The sequence below is a fragment of the Macaca nemestrina genome, chromosome 7, assembly GCF_043159975.1.
Source record: "Macaca nemestrina isolate mMacNem1 chromosome 7, mMacNem.hap1, whole genome shotgun sequence".
Taxonomy (NCBI): Eukaryota; Metazoa; Chordata; class Mammalia; order Primates; family Cercopithecidae; genus Macaca; species Macaca nemestrina.
In genome coordinates, this window is record NC_092131.1 from 5319738 (window position 1) to 5332483 (window position 12746).

Below are 12746 nucleotides of genomic sequence, written 5' to 3' on the forward strand. Positions count from 1 at the left end.
GCCGACCGTGGCACTTTGAGAGGCAGAGTGGCTGTGCGTGCAGGCTCCTACAGCTCTGCAACAAGAGGAACCCATTCTTCTTGTCCGCCTCTGCGAGGAGAAATCCTAAGCAGGCACAGGGCGCCACCAGGACCCCCAGGCTTAGAGCCGCTGTGGGCTTGCGTCCGGCAAAGAGGAGACCTAGGAAACCCTAAAGCACCCTCTACAACAAGGCCCAGCATTTAGGCCAAACAGGAAAACTTAGGGAACTTACCTTTTCCTTGGTTGTGTTCCAATTTGCCTTACAGACTTCTCTTCAGTGTAAAAGAGCAGACTTCTTTGCAGAGTAGAGACCAGCAGCACTTTCTGGCTATAATCCAGCTGCACAATGGAAGACGGCTCCTCCAACACCAGCTGGGAGTTACAGAGCCCCTGGCAGAGAAAGTCTGGTTACGCCTCACATCAGCGCCAGGCTAAAGAATGGACCTCCCTTAGGACAAGACAGTGTCCTTCCTGCGAGCTGTGCTTAGGTCAGCTTGCACCCTACCTAATGTATGCTTTCTCTCTCTGCAGATTCACTCTCAACCTACCACAGAGAGATTATCTGATGGATGGGAAAATAGTCCATACTAACATCTCCCTCATGCTACATCCAGTTTGACAAGAAACATTTTAAAATCTGCGTAATTTTTAAAAACATGTCCTCAGTAGATACATTCTTTTTTTTTTTTTTTTTTGAGACGGAGTCTTGCTCTGTTGCCCAGGCTGGAGTGCAGTGGCCGGATCTCGGCTCACTGCAAGCTCCGCCTCCCGGGTTTATGCCATTCTCCTGCCTCAGCCTCCCGAGTAGCTGGGACTACAGGCGCCTGCCACCTCGCCCGGCTAGGTTTTTGTATTTTTTAGTAGACACGGGGTTTCACCGGGTTAGCCAGGATGGTCTCGATCTGCTGACCTCGTGATCCGCCCGTCTCGGCCTCCCAAAGTGCTGGGATTACAGGCCTGAGCCACCGCGCCCGGCCAGTAGATACATTCTTTACTGTGCACCACAGCAGGCTCAGGGATGACACAGTAAACATGTAGAGAGTTCAAAGAAGCATCCATAAAGATCTAAACAGAAATCTGTTGCACTGTGTGTATTGCTTATTCTATTATAAAACAATGGAATGGAACCTTCTATAAAATTATTGTGACAATAATCAGCTCTGTAAATTCATATTATAGTCTCCCCTCACAAAGTGCTCAAAGCAGTTTTGAGGACATTATATACTTGTCAACCAAAAGGGTCATAGAAAACAGGAGGTCAGAAGAAATTAAATGATATTAAATATATAAAATGCTATTAACATAAAATGAGATTTTACAAGACCAGCCTAGGCAACATTGTGAGATCCTGTCTCTACAAAAAAAACCCATTTTATTAGCTATGTGTATTGGCATGTGTCTGTGATCCCCGCTACTTGGGAGGCTGAGACAGAAGGATCATTTGAGCCCAGGAGTTCAGATTACAGTGAGCTGTGATCATACCATCGCACTCTAGCCCAGGTAACAGAGTGAGACTCTGTCTTTACAAAAACAAACAAACAAAAACAAAAAACATATTTTATATATAAACACAAAATAAAATTCTAGAAGGCATCTGACTGCTAACAGAGAGCATTTTTTTTTTTTTTTTGAGACGGAGTCTCGCTCTGTCGCCCAGGCTGGAGTGCAGTGGCCGCATCTCAGCTCACTGCAAGCTCCGCCTCCCGGGTCTATGCCATTCTCCTGCCTCAGCCTCCCGAGTAGCTGGGACTACAGGTGCCCGCCACCTCACCCGGCTAGTTTTTTGTATTTTTTAGTAGAGACGGGGTTTCACCGTATTTAGCCAGGCTGGTCTCGATCTCCTGACCTTGTGATTCGCCCGTCTCGGCCTCCCAAAGTGCTGGGATTACAGGCTTGAGCCACCGCGCCCGGCCTGAGCATAGTTCATTGTATTACAAATCTGATTCCATAAGTTACTCGTATAGAAAAGTGTCATCAGGCTGGGTGCAGTGGCTCACACTTGTAATCCCTATATTTTGGGAGGCTGAGGTGGGTGGATCATTTGAGGTCAGGAGTTCGAGACCAGCCTGGCCAACATTGTGAAACCTCGTCTCTACTAAAAATACAAAATTTAGCTGGGCGAGGTGGCACATGCCTGTAATCCCAGCTACTTGGGAGGCTGAGGCAAGAAAATCACTTGAACCCAGTGGCAAGGGTTGCAGTGAGCCGAGATCACGCCACTGCACTCCAGCCTGGGCAACAGAGCGAGACTCCATCTCAAAAAATATACATATATGAAATACGTATATATATATTTTTTTCGTATATATATATGAAATATATATATATATGAAATCCAGTATATTTGAAAAGTTTCATCAATTATTTCAGAAATATTGCTGTAACATCACTGACATTTTGTGAGGGAAGCAGGGGGCAGTGATCAGATTTGTTGGTAAAACTTAGAGTAAATTTTGTCCTTTTTTAGGTATACGATTCTATGAATTTTGACAAATTTATAGCCATGTAACCAACACCAAAATCAAGATAAAGAAATTTCCATTACGTGAAAAGGTTGCAAACTTTTTTTTTTAGACAGGTTCTGGCTCTTGGCCCAGGCTGGAGTGCAGTGGTGCAATCTCAGCTCACTGCAATATCCACCTCCAAGGCTCAAGTGATCCTCCAACCTCAGCCTCCAGAGTAGCTGGGATTACAGGTGTGTGCCACCATGCCTGGCTAATTTTTATATGTTTTTTGGTAGAAATGGGGTTTTGCCATGTTGCCCATACTGGTCTCAAACTCCTAGGCTCAAGTGATCATCCTGCCTTGGCCTCCCAAAGTGCTGGAATTACCGGTGTGAGACACCGTGCCTGGCCAGAGGATAGGTAGTTTTCTATTCTCCCTTCTGCTGCACACTGAAACACACTCAGTGGTTCTCTCAAGAAAAGCACTTGTGCAACTGTTGCAGCTATGAGCTGAGCCAGCTGCTTTCTTCACAAAACACCATTTTTATTTGAAATGCTGTAATTATTCAAATTTGGGTATTTAGCAGACATTCTCTCAAAAAACAAAAGCCTGTCACTTCAAGGAAAACAAGTAATGGTATTTGTTGCTCTCATGTGAAGATTAGCCATACGAAAACTTGTACCTGTCCCTGTGAACTTGACATGATTCCTTATAGCTAGACTTTCCCGATTACAATGATATTGATGTTAACAAAGGTTTTTTTTTTTTTTGATATTGTATTAGAAAATGTACCAGCCGGCACAGTGGCTCACACCTGTAATCCCAGAACTTTGGAAGGCTGCGGTGGGCAGACTGCTTGAGCCCAGATGTTCAAGACCAGCCTGTGCAACATGGCAAAGCCGTGTCTCTATAAAAATACAAAAAATCAGCCGGGTATGGTGGCGTGCACCTGTAGTCCCAGCTATTCGGGAGGCCAAGGTGGGAGAATCACCTGAACCTGGGAAGTCGAAGCTCCAGTGAGCCATGATTGCACTACTGCACACCAGCCTGGGTGAGAGGAGTAAGACCATGTCTCAAAAAAAAAAAAAAAAAAAAAAAAAAGTGTCAACATTTGGAAGATCTACACCACTCTGTGAATAGTATTTTCTTTTTTTTTTTTTTTTTTTTAGACGGAGTCTCGCTGTGTCGCCCAGGCTGGAGTGCAGTGGCCGGATCTCAGCTCACTGCAAGCTCTGCCTCCCGGGTTTTTACGCCATTCTCCTGCCTCAGCCTCCCGAGTAGCCGGGACTACAGGCGCCCGCCACCTCGCCCGGCTAGTTTTTTGTATTTTTTAGTAGAGACGGGGTTTCACCGTGTTAGCCAGGATGGTCTCGAACTCCTGACCTCGTGATCCGCCCGTCTCGGCCTCCCAAAGTGCTGGGATTACAGGCTTGAGCCACCGCGCCCGGCCGTGAATAGTATTTTCTAAGTGACCAATACATAATGTTACAAAATCCAACATGTGTAAAGTAGATTTTAATGTAACAGAGTAGGAAAAATTCATCCATGTGGTTTCAGATTCCAATTTTTACTAACCTTTAAAGAAACTACAGTTTGTCATTTGTCACTGTAACCCTTAAAGCAACTACCATTTGTCAATATGAGGATATTATTAAAGAATGTCCACAATTATCTGAAAAGGCTATCAAAATACTCCTCCCATTTCCAACTACATGTCTGTGTAAGGCCAGTTTTTCTTTATATACTTCAATCAAAACAATGTATGGCAACAGATTGAATGCAGAAGGCAGTCATCTTCTATTAAGCCAGATAATAAAGAGATTTGTAAAAATACAACTCAATGCCACTTACTCTTGTCACCTGTTTTGAAAACAGAGATATAGAGATATTTTCACAAAATATGTCACTTATGTTCAGATATTATGGATTTATTATTTCAAAGTAAAAATATTTTCAAATGTCAGCCAGGTGCAGTGGCTCACGCCTGTAATCCCAGCACTTTGGGAGGCTGAGATGGGAGGATCACAAGGTCAGGAGAGCGAGACCATCCGATGAAGCACTGTTTCTACAAAAAATACAAAAAATTAGACGGGCATGGTGGCGGTTGCCTGTAGTCCCAGCTACTCAGGAGGCTGAGGCGTGAGAATCGCTTGAACCTGGGAGGCGGAGGTTGCAGTGAGCTGAGATTGTGCCACTGCACTCCAGCCTGGGCAACACAGCGAGACTCCATCTCAAAAAAAATATACATTTTAAAATTTATCAGTTTTAACTTCTAACACGGTGTACTCGGTAGAGATAACCTATATAAACAAAAATGCTTTGGGGTCCTCTTTCTAAGAGTATAAAGGGATCCTATGAATACAAAGCTTGAAAACTACTACTAGAGAATATTTATAATAGGTCAGTCTTGGATCAGAGGGACTGAAAGTCATGCAGCTAATAATTGCTGAATTCTTGGCCGGGCATGGTGGCTCATGGCTGTAATCCCAGCACTTTGGGAGGCCAAGGTGGGCAGATCACCTGAGGTCAGGAGTTCAAGACCAGCCTGACCAACATGGTGAAACCCCATCTCTACCAAATAGAAAAATTAGTCAGGCATGATAGCAGGTCCCTGTAATCCCAGCTACTCGGGAGGCTGAGGCAGGAGAATTGCTTGAACCCGGGAGGCAGAGGTTGTAACGAGCCGAGATCGCGCCACTACACTCCAGCCTGGGTGACAAGAGCGAGACTCCATCTCAAGAAAAAAAAAAAAATTGCTGAATTCTGACAGTGTTCTAGGAATGAAGATTACAAATAAGAAAAAGAAAGGACTGTGCCAACCAAGGAGTTCAGTTTGGTTGCAGACCCATGACAAAACAAATAAAACCCAGCAGATCATAAAGCCACACATGCAGTGGAAAAGGCACGGGCGTCGAAGCAGAACCTCGGTTTGAAAGCAAGCCCTGTGAGGTGCAAGCCTGCAACCCTGGGCTAGTTCCTGGATCTCTTGGAGCTCCAGCTTCTTCATCTTCACCGTACTGCCACCTAACCTTCTCCTCTGCCACTTCCTGTCACATGAGGTCATCTCACACAGGCCAGGTGGCTGGCAGAGAGTCCTCCATCCATTGAAATCATTGACTTGTCCACAGTTAGGATTCAGAAGTGCTTGGCATCACTCCTACTAACCTTTCAGGAAGTAGGAATGATAATAGCTTCTTTTCCAAGTAGGAGTAATACACAACAGTGGAATGAAAAAAGTGAATGTTCCAGTAGGCCAACTCCTTAGTCTTAGAAGTGGAAGCTTATAAAACATAAGTCTATAAAAGTAAATGTTACAAATAACAATTGAGATTATAAAGGGACAATGTTCAAGAATACAAACTGAATAAAAATACAATTATAAATATAGTTTTTCCAAATGTAAGAAGGCAAGAGCCAACAGGATTTCTGAAAATAATTTTACCTGGTCTAGATCCAGAGAGGAATAAACAATTTTGCCTTTGTCATCTCCAGAGAACAGTTTCATTCCATTGGGGCTCCAAGCCAGAGCTGTAATGCTGTTTTTGTGAATACCAGTGACATCAAATCTCCGAAGCTATGAACAAGGGATAAAAATAAACACAAGAAAAAGAAAAGGATAAATGCTGTGAGCTGGGGCTACATGGAAAAGGTATACAATCGCTCCTAGTTACGGAAGAGCTGGTTTTCCCAATCTCCTTTTCCAAGCAGAACCTGCACAAAGTTCCATCCCTCTAGTCACCTTGAAAACCCACAGAGAGCATACCTTGAGGATATTAAGCAAAAATGAAATGACCCACCTGTGCTTTATGCCAAGTGTTCAATTCGGCACAAAAATGTTCTCCAATTATAAACAGCACTGTGTTAAGCTTCTCTGAGCATAATTTTTTTTTTTTTTTTGAGACGGAGTCTCACTCCATCAGGCTGGAGTGCAGTAGCGTGTTGCAATCTCGGCTCACTGCGACCTCTGCCTCCCGGGTTCAAGTAATTCTCCTGCCTCAGCCTCCCGAGTAGCTGGGATTACAGGCACACACCACCACGCCAAGCTAATTTTTGTATTTTTTTTCTTTTTTTTTTTTTTTTTTGAGACGGAGTCTTGCTTGTCGCCCAGGCTGGAGTGCAGTGGCGCGATCTCGGCTCACTACAAGCTCCATCTCCCAGGTTCACGCCATTCTCCTGCCTCAGCCTCCCGAGTAGCTGGAACTACAGATGCCCGCCACCACACCTGGCTAATTTTTTGTATTTTTTAGTAGAGATGGGGTTTCACCGTGTTAGCCAGGATAGTCTCAATCTCCTGACCTTGTGATCCGCCCACCTCAGCCTCCCAAAGTGCTGGGATTACAGGCGTAAGCCACCGCGCCTGGCCAAGTTTTGTATTTTTAGTAGAGACGGGGTTTCACCATGTTAGCCAGGATGGTCTTGATCTCTTGACCTCATGATCAGCCCGCCTTGGCCTTCCAAATTACTGGGATTACAGGTGTGAGCCACTGTGCCCGGCTTTCTCTGAGCATAAACTTTCTAAGCAGATGAGGATTTCTCATTTTAAAAATCCATGAGGAATTTACCAAGAAGTTAACACGTGTTCAGATCATGAGTACTCACCTGTTTATTTCTTCCTGGCAATGAAGACACAAGTTGAAAAACTGCAACCCTGCCAGAGGCTGTGCCTGCTGCCACCAGGTCATCAAAGCAGCTCAGCAGCTTCACCACAGTGATAGATTCCGTCTTCCCCTGGGGAAACGTTGAAAACAAATGAATCTGTAACTATGCAGACTTTGAAAATGTAAAACAAGGAGGACATTACCAACGAGTGAAAAACTTCATCAGGCTGCAGCCCATACATATTCTTGATTAAAAAGGTATGCAAGTCAGAAATTACGTCTGTTGAAAAAAAAACACAAACAGGGCTGGGCACGGTGGATCACACCTGTAATCCCAGCACTTTGGGAGGCCAAGGCAAGCAGATCACCTGCGGTCAGCAGTTCGAGACGTCTGGCCAACATGGTGAAACCCTCTCTCTACTAAAAACAAAAATCAGCTGGGCATGGTGGCAGATGCCTGTAATCCCAGCTATTTGGGAGGCTGAGGCAGGGAGAATCACTTGAACCCAGGAGGTGAAGGTTGCAGTGAGCCAAGATCATGCCATTGCATCCAGCCTGGGTGACAGAGCAAGACTCTGTCTCAAAAAAACAATAAACAACAACAAAAAACCAGAAAACAAATATACCTCGGCAGGACGGCAGTGGTGCAATCACAGTTCACTGCAGCCTTGACCTCCCAGGCTCAAGCGATCCTCCCGCCTCAGCCTCCCAAGTAGCTGGGACTACAGACGTGTGCCCCACACCCAGCTAATTTTTAAATTTTTTTGTAGAGACAAGGTCTCACTATATTGCCCAGGCTGGTCTCGATCTCCTGGGCACAAGGAATCCTCCTGCCTTGGCCTCCCAAAGTGCTGGGATTACAGACATGAGCCACTGCACCCTGCCCTCATCCCCCAATTTTTATTTTTATTTTTGAGATGGAATCTCACTCTGTTGCCCAGGCTGGAGTACAGTGGCACAATCTTGGTTCACTGCAACCTCCACCTCCTGGGTTCAAGTGATTCTCCTGCCTCAGCCTCCCGAGTAGCTGGGACCACAGGCACCCACCACCAAGTCCCGCTATTTTTTTTTTTTTTTGTATTTTTAGTAGAGATGGGGTTTCACCTTGTTGGCCAGGATGCTCTTGATCTCCTGACCTCGTGATCTGCCCACCTCAGCCTCCCAAAGTGCTGGGATTACAGGCGTGGGCCACCGTACCCAGCCCTCATCCCCCAATTTTTTAATGTTAAAATACACCTAATATAAAATTACCAGTATCCCTTTTTAAAGTATACATTTCAGTGGTATTCAATACATTCATAATGCTCTGCAATCACCACCATCATCCATCTCCAGGACTACTGAATCTTGTAAAACTTAAACCGACCCTATTAAACAATAATTCCCTATTCATCCCTCTCCCCAGCCCCTGGCAACTACCATTCTACTTTCTGTCTTTATGATTTTTACTACCCTTTAAAAAAAAAAAAAAAAAAAACTCCTCAAATTCCTTTTACTGTGATTTTGACTACTCTAAATACCTCATATAAATGGAACCATACAGTATTTGTCTTTTTTCTGATTGGCTTATCTCCTTCATACAGTATCTTCAAGGTTCATCCGTGTTATAGCACATATCAGAACTCCTTCCTTTTTAAGACTTAGTAATATTCTCTTGTATGTACATACTACGTTTTGTTTCTCCATTCATCCGTTGATGGACATACAAGGGTTGCTTCTCCATTTTAACTGTGAATAAGGCTTCTAGGAATATGAGCGTACAAACATCTCTTTGAGATACTGCTTTGAATTATCTTGGGTACACACCCTACCCAGGACTGAATTTTGGTATCATATGGTAATTCTATTTTTAGTTTTTTGAGCAACCACCATACTGTTTTCTAGTAGTGGCTGCATCATCTCCTATTCCTGCGAACAATGCACCAGGGTTCTGATTTCTCACATCCTTACCAACCCTTGTTATTTCCTTTTTTTTTTGACAGTAGCCATCCTAATGGGTGTGGGGTATAGTTTTGACATGCATTGCCCTGATAATTAGTGATGTTCATTCTTCATGTGCTTATTGGCCATTTGTTTACCTTCTCTGGGGAAACATCTATTCAAGTCCTTTGTCCATTTTTGAATTGGGTTTTTTCATTGTTGAATTTTTTGTTTGTTTTTGAGATGGAGCCTCACTCTGTAGCCCAGGCTGGTGTGCAATGGCACGATCTTGGCTCACTGCAACCTCCACCTCCCAGGTTCAAGCAATTCTCGTGCCTCAGCCTCCCAAGTAGCTGGGATTACAGGTGTGAGCCACCGCGCCTGGTCTCATTGTTGAGTTTTAAGAGTTCCCTATATATCCTGAATATTAATCCCTTAACAGATACATGATTTCCAAATATTTTCTCCGATTCGGTGGGCTGCCTTTTTACTCTGTTGATAGTGTTTTCGATGTATAAAAATGTTTAAATTTTCATGAAGTACAATTTGTCTATTTTTCCATGTTGCTTATGCCTTGATGTTATATCCAATAAATCATTGTCAAATCCAATGTTGTGAAGATTTTGTCCTATGTTTTCTTCTAAAAGTTTCATAGTTTTAGTTCTTACATTTAGGTCTTTAATTCATTTTGAGTTTTTTTTTTTTTTAAAGACAGGGTCCCCCTCTCTTGCCCAGGCTGGAGTACAGTGACACAATCTTGGCTCACTGCAACCTCCAGCTCCCGGGTTCAAATGATTCTCATGCCTCAGCCTCCAGAGTAGCTGGGACTATAGGCATGCATCACCACACCTGGCTAATTTTTTGTATTTTTAGTAGAGACAGAGTTTCCCCATGTTGGCCAGGCTGATCTCAAACTCCTGGCCTCAAGTGATCCACCTGCCTCAGCCTCCCAAGTGCTGGGATTACAGGTGTGAGCCACCAGGCCCAGCCATTTTGAGTTAATTTTTGAATGTGGTATTAGATAAGGGTCCAACTTCATTCTTTTGCATGTTAATATCCAGTTTCCCCTATACCATTTGTTGAAAAGACTGTCCCTGTGGAACAATCTTCATGTCCTTATTAAAAATCACTTGACTGGGCCAGGTACGGTGGCTCACACCTGTAATCCCAGCACTTTGGGAGGCTGATGCAGGCCAATCACTTGAGGTCAGGAGTTCAAGACCAGCCTGTTAACAGGAAATCCTGTCTCTACTAAAAATATACAAATTAGCCAGGTGTGATGCCACACGCCTGTAGTCCCAGCTACTCGGGAGGCTGAGGCAGGAGAATCATTTGAACCCAGGAGGTGGAGGTTGCAGTGAGTGGAGATCATGCCACTGCACTGCAGCCTGGGCAACAGAGTAAGAGTCCGTCTCAAAAAACAATAAAAATTCACTTGACTATATAAGAGGATTTATTTCTGGGCTATTGATTTCATTGGTCTCTAATGTCTATTTTTATGTATCACTGTTTTCTTTTTTTTCTTCTTATGTCTTCATACCACAGCCAAGTCCAATATACTGTTTTAATGACTGCATTTTTGTAGTAAGTTTTAAGTTCAGGAAGTATGAGATCTCCAGCTTTGTTCTTTTTCAGGTTTGTTGGGGCTTTTCAGGGTCTCCTGAGATCCCGTATGAATCTCAGAATAAATTTTTGTATTCTAAAACTCCCAAGTCAAAAAACGTCCTTGGGAGTTTGATAGAAATTGTATTGAATTAACTTATAAATCACTTTGGATGGTATGGACAGCTTAACAATATTAAGTCAGGCTAGGCGGGGTGGCTCATGCCTGTAATCCCACAATTTTGGGAGGCCAAGGCAGGAGGATCACTTGAGCCCAGGCGTTCAAGACCAGCCTGAGCAACATAGTGAGATCCCATCTCTACAAAAAATTAAAAAAATTAAAAAAAAAAAAAAAAAGCCAGGCATAGTGGTGCATGCCTGTAGTCCTAGGTACTTGGGAGTCTGAGGTGGGAGGATCGCTTGAGCCTAGGAGATTGAGGCTGCAGTGAGCCGTGATTGTGCCACTGCACTCCAGCCTAGGTGACAGAGCAAGACCTTGTCTCAAAAAACAAACACACAATGTTAAAGTCTTCCAATCTCTCAACATATAATATGTTTCTATTTATCTATGTCTTTAATTTCTTTCAGCAATGTTTCATGTTTCATTGTACGAGTCTTTCACCTCTTTATTCTTTTTAATGTCATTTTAAGTGGAATTTTCCTCTTAATTTCTTTTTCATATTATTCACTGTTGGTGTTTAGAAATGCAACTGATTTTTGTGCATTGACTTTGTATGCTGCTACTATGCCAGTTTCATGCATTAGTTCAAACAATTTTTTGTGGAATCTTTAGGGTTTCTACATACAAGATCATGTCATCTGCAAACAGAGATACTTTTACTTCTTCCTTCCTGATTTTGAAGCCTCTTAATTTCTTTTTCTTGGCTAATGACTCTGGCTAAAATTTCCAGCACTGTGTTGAACTGAAGTGACAAAAGCATGCATTTTGCCTTGTTTCTGATCTTAGAGGAAAAGCTTTCCGTTTTTTGCCATTAAGTATAATTGTTCACTGTTTTTCATATACAGCTTTTATTATGTTGGGGTAGTTTCTATCCCAGTTTGTTGAGTGTTTTTACCATAAAAGGGTGTTGAATTTTGTCAAACGCTTTTTATGCACCAGTGGAGTTGACCATGTAGTTTTGTCCCTCATTTTGTTAAAACAGTGTATTCGGTTTTATAAGGTTCAAGAGACTTTCATATGTTGAACCGTCTTTGCATTCCAGGAATATATCCCACTTTGGTCATGGTGTATAATCCTTTTAATATGCTGCTGAATTTGATTTGCTAGCATTTTCTTGAAGATTTTTGCATCAGTGTTCATGAGGGATACTGATGTGTACTTTTCTTGTGGTATCTTTTCTAGTTTTGGTATCAGCATAATTCTAGCCTCACAGAGTGAATTCAGAAGTATTCCCTCCTCTTCAACTGTTTGGAAAAATTTGAGAAGAAATAGTGTTAGTTCCTTAAATGCTTGGTTAAATTCACTGGTGAAGCCATCGTGTCTAAGGCTTTTCTTTACAAGGAGATAATTGATTCTGATTCTATCCTCTTACTAGTTACAGATCTACTCAGGTTTTCTATTTTTTCATGGTTTAGTCTCAGTAGGTTTTGTGTTTCTAGGGGTTTGTCCATTTCATCTAGGTTATCCAATTTGTTGGTATTCAACAGATCACCATCCTGTCATAATCCTTTTTGTTTGTTGAATCAATAGTAAGGGTCTACTTTGTTTCTGGTTTCAATCATTTGTGTCTTCTCTCATTTCTTCTTGATCAATCTGGCTAAAGGTTTGTCAATTTTGTTGAACTTTACAAAAATTCAACTTTTGGTTTCACTGATTTTCTCTATTGTTTTCTAGTCTCTATTTCCTTTCTGTCTGTTCTAAGCTTATTATTTCCTTCCTTCTGCTAGTTTTGGGTTTAGTTTTTCTTCCTTTCTAGTTCCTTAAATTGTAAAGTTTAGGTTGTTGATTTGAGATTTTTCTTATTTTTTAATGTATGTATTTAAAGCTATAAATTTCCCCCTCAGCATTATTTTCACTGTCTCATAAATTTTGGTATGCGTGTTTTTGTTGTAATTCGTCTTTAAGTATTTTTAAATTTCCCTTGTAATTTCTTTATTTACCCATTGGTTGACTGAGAGTATATGGTTAATTTGCACAAA

The 12746-nt window shown here is 42.5% G+C and overlaps 1 protein-coding gene across 6 annotated transcripts in view; it reads right to left on the reverse strand.

Moving 5' to 3' along the window:
- Nucleotides 1–12746, reverse strand: part of LOC105467653 (tectonin beta-propeller repeat containing 2) — a 148528-nt gene that overhangs the window by 96030 nt on the left and 39752 nt on the right. For all 6 annotated transcript variants that reach the window (XM_071099548.1, XM_071099550.1, XM_071099551.1 and 3 more), the window contains exons 3-5: nucleotides 7066–7194; nucleotides 5909–6040; nucleotides 254–411 (exon numbers count right to left, since the gene is read on the reverse strand). In XM_071099548.1, the coding sequence (XP_070955649.1) occupies nucleotides 254–411; nucleotides 5909–6040; nucleotides 7066–7194 (419 nt within the window). The remainder of the gene's footprint in view (nucleotides 1–253; nucleotides 412–5908; nucleotides 6041–7065; nucleotides 7195–12746) is intronic.